The 14,043-nt window shown below is 44.4% G+C and overlaps 1 protein-coding gene across 1 annotated transcript in view; it reads left to right on the top strand.

Annotated features, from left to right (window-relative positions):
* The window catches only part of HABP2 (hyaluronan binding protein 2), a 43,730-nt gene that overhangs the window by 28,114 nt on the left and 1,573 nt on the right, over nt 1–14,043 (top strand). Inside the window, exons 5-13 of the mRNA XM_014593408.2 lie at nt 1,320–1,436; nt 2,210–2,329; nt 2,757–2,829; nt 5,339–5,437; nt 7,413–7,510; nt 8,549–8,804; nt 10,098–10,240; nt 11,527–11,661; nt 13,377–13,522. Of these exons, the coding sequence (XP_014448894.1) occupies nt 1,320–1,436; nt 2,210–2,329; nt 2,757–2,829; nt 5,339–5,437; nt 7,413–7,510; nt 8,549–8,804; nt 10,098–10,240; nt 11,527–11,661; nt 13,377–13,522 (1,187 nt within the window). The remainder of the gene's footprint in view (nt 1–1,319; nt 1,437–2,209; nt 2,330–2,756; nt 2,830–5,338; nt 5,438–7,412; nt 7,511–8,548; nt 8,805–10,097; nt 10,241–11,526; nt 11,662–13,376; nt 13,523–14,043) is intronic.

Raw genomic sequence — 14,043 nt, 5'->3', positions numbered from 1 at the left:
AGAAGGGGCATGCAGAGAGTGAAGGGGACTTGCTCTTGGTCACCCAGCTAATTAGAAGTAGAGCAAAGATTGGAGCCCAGGAGTCTGACAATCCTGCCTGTGCTCTTTGGTCTTGCCATCCTCACTGTGTCTGCCTTTAATGAGCTCTCTAGGCATAATATAAGGCCATGGGATAAAGCATCAGGAATTGAACTCCTGTGGGTAATTGTACCCCTAGGGAGAACCTGGATTCTGCCCAGTCTAGCAACTATTTAACTGAAGTGAGAGAGAACCTGGATTCTGCCCAGTCTAGCAACCATCAAACTGGAGTGAGGGAAGTCAGTGAAGGTCTTATGGATATTTAAGGCTTTGTGGTTGACTTCTTTACTCTGTGCTCTCTTCATTTATTCCTTCAATTCTTGTTATATATGTTTCAGAATTGTCAGGGGTACTGGGTACAAACTTAATATCTGGGTTAATCTCTCAACTCCTCAGAAGAATAACAAAATTGTAAATGGAATATGAAATCAGCAATAAAATGGAGGGACTAAAAAGGCAGCTCTGTTTGTCTTTTTTGTTCTATTGCCAGAGAGCACATATGCTTGCCAGAGAGAGACAGACAGATAGACAAAGAGGGAGAAGAAGAAAGCACCTCTTAAGTGGGGAGTTGTCATGCCATAGTCCCTTCTCCATTTCTCATCCTGTTGGGAATTTAAGCAGCATGCATGTACATGTACCCAGTGTGTTTCTTAAGTCTGGGTCCAGAATTTGAACTGCAGTTGGCCATATGGAATCCACCTCCCTTAATGAGTAGGCCACAGGGCCATTCCCTGGACCCATTTGTTGAAGGAATAAAAATTATCAAAGATTTTTATTAAGTCAGAAAAATGCCTATGAGCACTGACAGGGATGTGAGAAGCAGTCATCTATGACATGGCCCAAGGCTACCTTGGTGTAGATAGTGTTTCAGGACCATGGACAAAGGCATGAGCATTCTATCAGCCACCTCGCCCAAACACTGTGATGTAGGCAGTTGCCTAAATGAAAATTGCCCTGGGTCTTAGAGGATGGTGCAATGGTAAAATGTGGCACTGCAAGGCAGTACCACATGGGAAGGTTCCCAGTTCAAGTCCAGTGACCTCCCTGAGTACACTGGGCACATACATGATCCAGGGCTGACAAAAAAGCCAGGAGTGGATTGCAGCACCAAACTCTGTAAGGGGAGGGGCGGTTCTCTCTCAATAAATAAATAACATTTTTTTTTTGGTGTGTGTGTGTGTGTGTAAAAATTCCCCAAATAATGTTCTATATTTTGTCCCTACTCTATGGATCTCCGATAGTGCGAAACATGTGCAAGAGCAACCCATGTGGCCGGGGTGAATGTCTCATTATCCGGACTCCTCCCTACTACCGATGTGCCTGTAAACACCCTTACAAGGGTCCAGACTGTTCCAAAGGTAAGTGTCAGAGGCCTCTCCTATGTTGACTTCCTTCACCCTAGCATGTGTCTAGAGTCTCTGCATCTTACTGTGTAGAAATCCAGATGCATCTGATGTTTTCATGATGTGAATGATGCCCCTTTTAATGATGATTTTAAAAGATTCATCATCCATGGACTACTCAGTGGGATCTGTACCCCTTCCCATCCCAAACCAAAATCATCTTGAAACTCACTCCCTCCAGGAAGTAGGCCCTAATTTATCCCTGATGTGGGCCACATAGAAGAATGATTATGTATTGAGTCACTGCTATGAGTCAGGTACTGTGCCAGGAAATTTACATTCTCTCTCAAATTCTCCCAGGAATACTGCATGGAAGAGTTTTACAGATGAAGAAACTGAGCAAGAGGTCAACTAATTTGCTCATGGCTACACACCTTTCAAAGGACAGAGTCAAGTTTTAGCTTAGCCCAGACTAGCCACAAAATGCCTGCTCAGTCCAAGCCTCCTGTTCTTTCCTACTGAGTAATCCATCGACTTATGTACTATTCTGTGCATGACTTCCATCCACATTGTTCATCTACATTTGCTTATGTTCTTAAGGTTTATGTGTACCTTCACTAGAGTGTCAGTGGGTATGTCCTTCCCTTGGGTGACCCATCTTCTGTGAAAGGATGGACACCACAAGAGTACCACCCCTCATTATCGCAATATAAAGTCTCCTTGTCATCTCAATATAGGCTACCATTCCTTCTGAAGAGCTTTCTTGGCCCCACTTCCTGTGTTCACAGTGGTCCCTGTGTGCAGGCCAAACCCCTGCCAGAATGGCGGCACCTGCTCCAGGCATAGGCGGAGATCCAAGTTTACCTGTACCTGCCATGGCCAGTTCAAGGGGAAAGTCTGTGAAATAGGTAAGGGTCTCTGCCACCACTTCATTCGAAACTAGGGTCATAAGTGAGGCCTCAGGAATTCTTTTCTGCTTGGATTTTGTTGCCAGAATGTCCCCCAAACTAGATTGCCTCAGTCTTCCAACTTAAAGGCTTAGGGTACAACTGGTTCCAAGTGAAAAATTTTAAAAAGTTATAAAGTGGCATGTAGTGCAGGAATTTCAAACATACTGGGCCATTCTTGGGCCTCAACCAAGTTCCTAACCCCCAAAACCACTGTACTTCATGTTTTTGAATTGGGATGACTGTGGGACATTCAGGCCACTTTCTTTCTGGAACTTTGTAGTACTCGGGCCCGATCCTATCACTGTCTGTGCACCACCAAGACCTTCTGGGAGGCAGTATGCCTGTTGCTATCAGTTCTCACATCCCTCCCCACTCTCTTTCCAAGATGCTGATGACTGCTACATTGGTGATGGCTACTCTTACCGAGGGAGTGTGAGTAAGACAGTCAACCAGCATTCTTTTTTTCTCCCACCTCCTTTTAAATGAGAATTACAATATGTTTATGGAAGATGCTGAGGCCCATGGGGTTGGGGATCACAACTTCTGCAGGTAAAAACTCCCCCCTCCCTTCTTTTTTTTGGAGAGGTTTTTGCTATAGGGAGCATGCGCTCACTAGAAAGAGAGAGACAGAGAGACAGAAAGCAAGAAATCACTCCCAGGGGGGATGGCCATACCACAATCCCTTCTCCTCCATTCTTCTCTCAGGATCTTGGGCACACATGCACATGCACCCAGCATGAGTTTAAACCACCGGGTCTGGGATTCGAATCATGGTCGACTACATGGGAGTCCAGTGACATAGCCATTATGCCAACTGCTGGTCCCCAGATTCCCTTTTTTGGGGCCATTACGGTTCTGGACTCCCACATGGTTGACCAAGGTTCAAGTCCTGGATCCAGTGGCTTAAAACATGCCAAGGACTTGCATACACAAAATCCCAAGAGAAAAATGAATTATGGCATGGCCATCACCCCTGGGGGGGGTGATTTCTGTCTCTCTGGCAAATACATGTGTCTTATAGCTAAAATCTCTCTCTGAAAAAATTAATTCCTTTTTTTCTTTGCTGCCTTGGTTCTTTGAAATGAAACAGATCATTGAAACTCATACACCTTCTTCTAGGAGACTTTACTACTTAGAGTAGGTGAAGTTATGATACTGTAACGAACAATACCCAAACCTCAGTGGCTCAAATACATCGTAGAGGTTTCTTACTAATGTTACCTATGTTATGTGGATTGGTGGTGGTGATGGTGGAAATTTGGCGCCACACAGTTCTTATCCTCAGGAAGGATGAGAAGAGAGTAGGAAGGATCAGAAGAGCATGTTTGTTTGTTTGTTTGTTTGTTTGTTTTTTAACCAACTCAATGTAGAAGTGACACATCATCTCCCAACACATATTTCATTGTCAGAAATAATCAAATGGTCCCATATAACTTCAAGGGAGAAATGTGTAGGAGCAGACGGAATGTCTCATAAGCATTATGGTCTCTCCCATAGGATGCTCAGTTTTTTTCATGTAAGGATAATGCAATCACCATCCCTGGTGATGACCTAGTCAGCTTCTTCCTCCTCTGCTGCCTCTGTATCACTCTGTTGGTTCCTTTCCCACCGGTCTTCTAATCTAGGCCAATGATTTGCATCTAAGGGGCAGGGATCCTTAGCATGGCTTTAAACTGGCTGCATAAACAAGAGTACTTTCTTTGCACAGAATACTAGTTATCTTCCACTTTCACTCCTTGAGCTATTTCCTTGGTGGAGCTGTCTACAGGGTGGCCCCCTTGCCAGCCTTTCTCAGAGAATTCTCATGCATGGACTTTGGCTATGTGGGCAGAGGAACCCTATCCTCATCATGTCCTGTGGGTATTTTACCTTCCTGACAAAGAAGGATCTTCAGCAGGGATTTTCTGTCTTTTCCTACAAACAATTTAACGTGTCCCATAGGTCTTGCACAAGACTTGTAACCCTCTGGGTGGTTATGTTTAATTTCAGCAGTAGCCAGAAGCCCATCATTTGCCTTGAAATGCTTATCAGCAGCTAAGGGACATTTATAGGAAAGGAGAAAAGCTCTAAGTTTGATAGCAGTAATTGTATTTAACTTGCAAGATATAAGACTATTTATCTTGTGACTGAGAATTCACAGAGAACAAAAGAGGTTTGCCTGATAAAACAAAAATAAAGAAAATAATATATACTAAGCACTCTCCCTTCAGATTCCCATTTTCCAACCAAGACCATTAAGCAGTGAAAAAGACTTTCATCTTATGAAGCGTTTCCTGTGTGCTTAGTTTGGTGCTGGAAGGTAAAGTGGGATCATGGAAAGTAGAGTCTGCCAAAGCCCTTGAGGACTCCTAGATGACAAGGACAAAGGCAAATGTCAATAGGTGCCCTGGAAAAGGCTGACTTCTGGACTTAGCAGAAACTGGAGATGTAACTTGAGATGAAAACTCTAGCACTTAACTTGAAGCAAAAATTATTTTTTAAAAGAATTATTTAACAGTATTTCTGTCTGTCTTTCTTCCTTTCTTTTAATTTGACAAGAGAGGGACAGAGCAAGAGAAGAGAGAGAGAGAGAGAGAGAGCGAGCAAGCAAGCCACCAGCTCCGGAACTCAAACCATGTTTGGCCATGTGGAAGTCCAGTGCCCCCAAATACCTCATCACCTACCGGTCCTAAGGCAAAAATTCTAAATTGTCAAGACTTGAGGTAAGGCCAGAATTTCTGGGATGTATAAATGTTTCAGGATATGAAAGAGAATCTAAGGAAGGCTCCAAGTGTGATTAAAAAACAAAGGCTCCCAAGTCAGGTGGGATCCTGGGTTAGATATTAGTAGTTCTCAAACTAATCTAAACCTAAACTCTCTTGAACTGTTCCTAATCTATAGAGTGGGCATAAGACTAACACTGACCATATTGGTAGTTTCTAGGCTGAGTAGAATGTGGCCCATGGAGGTAGGGGGTGGAGTATGTACCTGCCTTCACTGGAACTCCCACCTCCTTTTAAAAGAGAATTACAATATGTTTATGGAAGATGCTGAGGCCCATGGGGTTGGGGATCACAACTTCTGCAGGTAAAAACTCCCCCCTCCCTTCTTTTTTTTGGAGAGGTTTTTGCTATAGGGAGCATGCGCTCACTAGAAAGAGAGAGACAGAGAGACAGAAAGCAAGAAATCACTCCCAGGGGGGATGGCCATGCCACAATCCCTTCTCCTCCATTCTTCTCTCAGGATCTTGGGCACACATGCACATGCACCCAGCATGAGTTTAAACCACCGGGTCTGGGATTCGAATCATGGTCGACTACATGGGAGTCCAGTGACATAGCCATTATGCCAACTGCTGGTCCCCAGATTCCCTTTTTTGGGGCCATTACGGTTCTGGACTCCCACATGGTTGACCAAGGTTCAAGTCCTGGATCCAGTGGCTTAAAACATGCCAGGCACTTGTGTGTGCATGCACAAAATCCCAAGAGAAAAATGAATTATGGCATGGCCATCACCCCTGGGGGGGGTGATTTCTGTCTCTCTGGCAAATACATGTGTCTTATAGCTAAAATCTCTCTCTGAAAAAATTAATTCCTTTTTTTCTTTGCTGCCTTGGTTCTTTGAAATGAAACAGATCATTGAAACTCATACACCTTCTTCTAGGAGACTTTACTACTTAGAGTAGGTGAAGTTATGATACTGTAACGAACAATACCCAAACCTCAGTGGCTCAAATACATCGTAGAGGTTTCTTACTAATGTTACCTATGTTATGTGGATTGGTGGTGGTGATGGTGGAAATTTGGCGCCACACAGTTCTTATCCTCAGGAAGGATGAGAAGAGAGTAGGAAGGATCAGAAGAGCATGTTTGTTTGTTTGTTTGTTTGTTTGTTTTTTAACCAACTCAATGTAGAAGTGACACATCATCTCCCAACACATATTTCATTGTCAGAAATAATCAAATGGTCCCATATAACTTCAAGGGAGAAATGTGTAGGAGCAGACGGAATGTCTCATAAGCATTATGGTCTCTCCCATAGGATGCTCAGTTTTTTTCATGTAAGGATAATGCAATCACCATCCCTGGTGATGACCTAGTCAGCTTCTTCCTCCTCTGCTGCCTCTGTATCACTCTGTTGGTTCCTTTCCCACCGGTCTTCTAATCTAGGCCAATGATTTGCATCTAAGGGGCAGGGATCCTTAGCATGGCTTTAAACTGGCTGCATAAACAAGAGTACTTTCTTTGCACAGAATACTAGTTATCTTCCACTTTCACTCCTTGAGCTATTTCCTTGGTGGAGCTGTCTACAGGGTGGCCCCCTTGGCAGCCTTTCTCAGAGAATTCTCATGCATGGACTTTGGCTATGTGGGCAGAGGAACCCTATTCTCATCATGTCCTGTGGGTATTTTACCTTCCTGACAAAGAAGGATCTTCAGCAGGGATTTTCTGTCTTTTCCTACAAACAATTTAACGTGTCCCATAGGTCTTGCACAAGACTTGTAACCCATTTTCTAGGCCTTAGAATCTCCTCAGAAAGTTTAGATTTTGCCAAAATCTAAGACTACCCCTTTAGGACATGGTTTTCTTTCTTTCTTTCTTTCTTTCTTTCTTTCTTTCTTTCTTTCTTTCTTTCTTTCTTTCTTTCTTTTTTTATTTTTTAGAGGTTTTTGCTATAGGGCACGTGCGCTCACCAGACAGACGGAGAGGCAGAGAGATAGAAAGCGAGAAATCACCCCCCGGGGGGATGACCACGCTGCAATCCCTTCTCCTCCATTCTCCTCTCGGGATCTTGGGCACGCACGCACACGCACCCGGCGTGAGTTTAAGCCACCAGGTCGGGGACGCAAACCATGGTCGACTACGTGGGAGTCCAGCGACATAGCCATTATGTTAACTGCTGGTCCCCAGGCCATGGTCTTCTAACCTGTTGGAGGATTTGAATGAAATGTAGTCTCAGCAAGAGCTTTGCACTCTCTTGTCCAAAGGTCTTTGTAATGAAGTGCAATGGGCTCAGCAAACCTCAACTCAAAATTATTATTATTATTATTATTTTATTTTAGAAACCCAGATGGAGACAAAAGGCCCTGGTGCTTCATTAAAGTGAACAACGAAAAGGTGAAATGGGAGTACTGTGATGTCTCAGCCTGCTCAGCCCTAGGTAAGGCCGTGGCTGTGCAGAGGCCCTTGGGGTGGGGAGGTTGAAGAGTTGAAGGCCCACAGAGAAATGTTCTTGCCCCACTGTCCTTCCTCACCTGTGTTACCAGTTCCTACCCGAGTGCCGCCCTACATGCCTGACCTCAGGATGCAGAGCAGACCAGACCTAGGCACCTTTGTGAGCTCAGGCCATGTGGTTTAACTGTAAACTCGCGTTTCCTGACTCTAAGGCAGTGCACTCAGCAGATATTTACCATTTTCTTCTTTGGTCCCAGGCACTATGTCCGGCCTGGCTGTGTGATGGTGATCAAACATTGATCCATTGCTTCTCAAATGCAATTGGGTCTGAATTTTCCTCACAGGTTTCCTGCCAGTCTTCCCTGGCTCACCTCTGGGCCTACCTCTGGCTAATGAGATTCCCTCCCTGAACAATTTCACGTCTGTGCCTTTGCTCTCATGGTCACTTCTGTCAATAGTGTTCCTTCTCATAGCTCCTCTCATCCACATCCATCTTGGAAAAACAATTCAGTTATTCTTTCCTCCAGAAGTTTTCCTTGATCTCCCAAATGAAATGTTGTCTCTTCCTCTCTATATACCTCAAAGAACGGAGCAAGGTCCCGCAACACTTCTGTCTCTCTCCTTTGTATCCCAGGGATCTGTGCAAATGTTTCAACTACCTACTCCACTTCATATTGATACCCTCTCCTCTGCACTGAAAAAGCATCCAAAATGTATGTGCCCATTAATGAGTAGCTAAGTATTCATATATTTCCTCATGCATGTATATATAAACATATTGATCCTAACAACACATTTTGAAATAAGGAAAAAGCAATATCATCTTTGTTAATTTTATGTACTTGCTTTATATTAATCAATGTATTCAACAAATATCAGCTGTGCACCTACTGCATGCCCACCATGTGTGCACCAGTGCTTCTTTTAGCTCTCAACACCTCCTCAGCTGCTCGACTCAGAGTCCCATCTCTGAGGTACCAGAAGTAGGTTGAGTACCATGACTTGTCCTTCTTGTGTCTCACAGACATTGCCGACGTAGAGGGAAGCTCTACAGAACACCTGACCAAGATTCCAGGGTTTGATTCCTGTGGGAGGACTGAGATAGCAGAGAGGAAGGTCAAGAGGATCTATGGAGGCTTTAAAAGCACGGCGGGCAAGCACCCGTGGCAGGTGTCCCTGCAGACCTCGCTGCCATTGTCCATCTCCATGCCCCAGGGCCACTTCTGTGGGGGTGCGCTGATCCACCCCTGCTGGGTGCTCACTGCTGCCCACTGCACTGAGTAGGTGTCCACTGGGAGCAAGGGCCAGGGTGACTCAAGCGTATAGAGATGTTCTCCCTTCCCCACCTGGGTAGCATCTTGGAAGCTCTAGCAGGATTAGGGGGTCAATCTAGCTCCAAGGACAAAGAAATGGCTGCTTACAACCAGCAGGAAAAGGAATTTTTGAGTCTAGAGTGTTTACCATGGGCATTGCATGTGCTATGCTACATCTAATCCTCCAGGCTGTTTATAGGAAGACAAAATTGTGGTGTTCCCAATTCCTAGAGCAGATCTGAGTACATAGCTAATGTTCAGTAAATATTTGTGGAGGGAAGAAATGTATTGTTATTCCAAACCTTAGGATGGGCTAGCATCTTACCTAAAGTTACATGGAAAGTACACGGGCAAATAGGATGTGAACCTAGGTCTATCCACTTCCCTAACCTCTTCAGTTCTGCTCCATTGATGCCATCCTCTTGAACCTCTGGGTCAAGTGTCTTCAGCCAAGCCTCATGTGTCTTAGAGAAGCAAGTCCCTAACGGGGAACTGAAGAATCACTACCTCAAATTACCTTAAGTTTGTGTTCAAGGCTGGTCCCATCAACCCCAGGCTTGGAAGATGGCTTTGAAGGTCTTCTGGACCACCCAGTTATTTTTATTGTTTTTAAGTTTTTGCCATAAGGCACATGCATTCACCAGAGAGAGATAAACAGAGACACAGAGAGGGAAAGTGAGAAATCAACCCCCCAGTGGGGATAGCCACACTGCAATTCCTTCTCCTCCTGAGATTTTGGACACACACACACACACAGGTACTTGGCATGATTTTCAGGCTGCTGGGTCTGGGACTTGAACTATAGTTGGCCATGTGAAAATTCAGTTCCTTAATCATCACACCACCTGCTGATCCCCCACTCAGTTATTAAATGATTTGTTCTGGGATTCTAGGAGATGTTCCTCAAGAGAGGTCGGGCGAACAAATGTTAGTACCTACTTTAGATTTGTTCAAGACCTCAATGACTGATCTTTATCAGGGCCCTGGGAGAATGGGGCTTTTCCCAGGAAAATGGGATAAAAATTACAGCTGACATTTGGAGTCTGCTTCTGTTCATGAAGCAGTTCCCTGACAGTATCTTACTTGAAGCACAGAGCAGAGTTATGAGAGTTAGATGAGGATTAGTGATAAGGATGCTAAGGCTGCAAAAGATCAGGGATTTATCCAAGGTCACACAGCTCCCTAGGAACAGAGCTGGGGCCTGGATCCAGCCTCTCATGCCCCAGGGCTATTTTCTGACCATTTTGTTTTTCCTTGCAGCATAAAAGCCAAACATCTAAAAGTGGTGCTAGGGGACCAGGACCTGAAGAAGACAGAATTCCATGAGCAGATCTTCGGGGTGGAGAAGATATTCAAGTACAGCCACTACAATGAGAGGGATGAGATTCCCCACAATGATATTGGCAAGTCTCTTCTCTCATGGATCTCCTGTGGGTCTCTTCCTGAGTGGATTTCTTCTTTCTCTGATGGAAGCAGAGCTTTGGTTCTAGAAGTTGCTCTTTTTTCTTTTTTTTTTTTTTCAGAGGTTTTGCTATAGGGTGTGTGCACTCACCAGACAGACAGAGACAGAGAGACAGAAAGCGAGAAATCAACCCCCAGGCAGGATGGCTACGCCACAATCCCTTCTCCTCCATTCTCTTCTCGGGATCTTGGGCACACATGCACACGTGCCCGGCGTGAGTTTTAAGCCACCGAGTCCGGGACACGAACCACTGTCGACTATGTGGGAGTCCAGCAACATAGCCATTACGCTAACTGCTAGTCCCTAGAAGTTGCTCTTGATGGCTCTGGTTCCCTGTAGGCCCCCTATAGTAGAGAATTTATTCCAGAGTTTTAAGTTCATAAGTGTTAGTGTTGTGAATAAGTGGCACAAGCTCTTAAATTGAGGGAAGAGATATAGGAACTTTGTGTTATGGAAAGAGCTTAAATACACTTTCTAGCCAGGAACCAGACCACCTCTAAGCATCAGTTTTCTCTTCTCTAAAATGGGAACACTGAGACACAGTTCTCAGCTTTCTGTGTGTTGAGTGACATCATGTGCATGAGGACATACCCAACACTTCGGGGCAGAGACAATAGAGACAATGATATTCTTAGGCTACTGGCGGCTCTGCTCCATACATGATTCCTCCTTTCGTGGAGTCTCTCTCTCTCTCTCTCCTTCTTCAACAGCTTCTGCCCCCCTTATAGTTTTTTTTTTAGTGGATTAGGAATTATTTCAAACTCAGTTATTATTTCTTGCTATTACTCTTAGCTTGAAGTGTTCCTCTTCCCAGGTGGAAGTTAAAAAAATGATATGACAAGGACCAGCAGATGACATAATGCTCATGTTGCTGGACTCCCACATAGTTGGCCATGGGTTGAGTCCTGGAACTGGCGGGTTAAAACTTACATCAGGGGCGTGTGTGTGTGCACCCAAAATCCCGAGAGGAGAGTGGAAGAGAAGTGATTGCAGTGTGACCACCCCCTTGGGGTGGCTTTCTGTCTCTCTCTATCTCTCTGCTGAGCACCCATGCCCTAAGGCAAAAATCTCTCTAAAACAAAAACAAAATGAAATGACCAAGGAAGAAGTTATTTGGGCTTGGAGTGCGGGCCTTGGTTATAACCACCTTCTGAAGCAAGTTGAAGCTGATGCTTCTCTGACAAAGAGGAGATTTCACATGTATTTCCTGTCTCTCTCCCCACCTAGCTTTGCTCAAGTTAAAACCAGTGGATGGTCACTGTGCTGTGGAATCCAAATATGTGAAGACTATATGTTTGCCAAGTGATCCCTTTCCCTCTGGGACTGAGTGCCACATCTCTGGCTGGGGTGTCACAGAGACAGGTGAGTATGGCCAGACATTCTCCTGAGACACAGGTGAGCGACATCAACCAGAGGTAGAAGCGCCAAACTCACTTGGCCTTCTGAACTTGAAATATGAGTGTATTCTATTCAAAATGCATTATCAAGAGAAAGCATTGCATTATCACTCAAGATCTAGCAAAATCTTAAAACACCTGTAAGGAGTGTCTTCCAATCTTCCCTGCTCTCCATATATGTCCCTGACCCCTACTCTTGTATACTTGACCTTTATCAGGCATTGCTCCTGTATCCTGGAAGATCTCTCCCCTACCATAGGTAGACTGGAAAGAGAGTAGACTGGAAAGAACTTGGAGTTTGGAAACAGACTGTGATTCTTGAGCTTGTTGCTTGAGTGACCAAGTTTTAGTTTCTCAACAATCATACTAATTTCCCACGTTTGGGTTCATAATTGTAGAGATGACAGGATTCTACAGAGATATTCATTAGGCCAGCCTCTGAAGGGTGGGCTTCAGGGCTCCCATTCTGTCTCTTCCATAGTCCTTTGGTCAGGGCTCTCACAAAGTAAGTATTCTGTAAAATATTGTTCAATTGAGCTACTGATTTGCCTCTAGGATTTGGTCTTCTCTAAAAAGTAACCAAAGGGATACTTTTCTAATAGTACTAGGAAGACTATATTCTCTACTACAAAGAACTTCAGAAGAGGATTTCAAGGCCTTCTAAGATACTTAAAACATAGTTCTCTCCCCTCCCAAATCTTGCTCTTCAGAGTGAAAAACAAGATCCATTTTAACTAGGTCTACAGGCATAAAGAAGTGAAATGTAATATACAAATTATCAAGCTTTTGGGAAAGAAGATTTATGGCTAATTGGATTTAGGGGAAAAATTCCTTTTCTAGTTGTCTTCACTGAAGTCCCTCTAAATCTTATGACCTCTCTTCTGCTCCATGTGGTCTGGTCAGCACATGTTTTAGATGGGAATCTTGTAGTACCCTGAGTATTTTGATTTTGATGAATAGGACTCTAAGACTATATGTTTGGAGTTGATGACATGTTTTGCTTGATTTCATTTTCTTTAAGAGGGGAAGGAAGAATATCTGCTCTGGAAAGTAGGTAATCTAGTGTGCCAGGGCACTTCATTCATTCATTCATTCATTCATTCATTTTGACTCTACCATGTGCCAGCCCTTCTGCTAGGCACAGGAAATTATTTTATTTATTGATTTATTTGGGAGAGAAATTTTTGCCATAGGTTGCATGCACTCACCAGAGAGACAGAAAAAGACAGAAAGTAAGAAATCACCCCCAAGGGGAGTTGACCAGGCCACCATTTTCCTCCATTCTCTCAGAATTTGGGGCATGCACACACTTGTGCCAGGTGTGTTTCAAGCTGCAAGACCCAGGCTCAAACTGCAGTCAGCCATGTGGGAGTTTAGTACCTTAACCACTACACCACCTGCTGGCCCCAAGGCATCGGAAATTTTAATGGTTAAGATACCATCCCTTCCCTCCTGACCGCATGGTCTAGTAAAAGAGAAACAGGAGAGAACGATCGTGTTCTACGTGCTCAGTGCAGCATTGCAGGTCTACACAGACATGGCAAAGGCTGAAGGAAAGGAACCACCAGTCATGGAAAACGAGCCATTTCTATTTCTCTACTAACGCAATCATTCCTTCCTGGTGACTTCTGGCAGGGTGGGTATCATCCTAGGCTACATGCTCTTTTCTCTGCCCCACAGGGGAAGGGTCCCGCCAGCTCCTGGATGCCAAAGTCAAGCTGATCGCCAACACTTTGTGCAACTCCCGCCGACTCTATGACCACATGATTGACGACAGCATGATTTGTGCAGGAAACCTTCAGAAACCTGGACGAGACACCTGCCAGGTTGGAGGCTTCAAACAGTATTTGGAGGAGAGGCTCTTGGGGCATTACACTGGGCACAGAGGCTCCTTAGAGCCCTGGCCTGAGGGTCAGGTTCAGAGGTCCACCTGCTGTAAGCTTATGCATAGGAGACATATCTGTCCCTGGTACCCTTGAGTCCATGTCAATTTAAGACAATTCAGCATAATGAGCATGGCATTCATTTTGTCAGAGTTCTCATAACACTCTGATGAATGGAATGTCATTATCACCATTTTACTGGTGCTTACAGAAGTCACCTTACCTAGAGCAACCAAGTGGCAGGGCTAGAATTTGAACAACCCAGGTATCCAGGACAACAGTCTTTTCCATTGTATTTAACTATGAACATGGAACTTCTGGTCTCCATATTTGATAAGATATCTGAAATCCCAATAAACAGAACTGTCCAAAAGACCACTAGCTATGAGAAATAAGTAAGGCCTAGAGATCCCACCATAATACAAACTAATGGTGAGGAGTTAAATGTGTATGTGTGTATGAGA

Source organism: Tupaia chinensis, unplaced genomic scaffold (genome assembly GCF_000334495.1).
Source record: "Tupaia chinensis unplaced genomic scaffold, TupChi_1.0 Scaffold140534_1, whole genome shotgun sequence".
NCBI lineage: Eukaryota > Metazoa > Chordata > Mammalia > Scandentia > Tupaiidae > Tupaia > Tupaia belangeri.
Note: the sequence above shows the minus strand (reverse complement) of the source record. Positions and strands in the feature narration are given on the sequence as shown.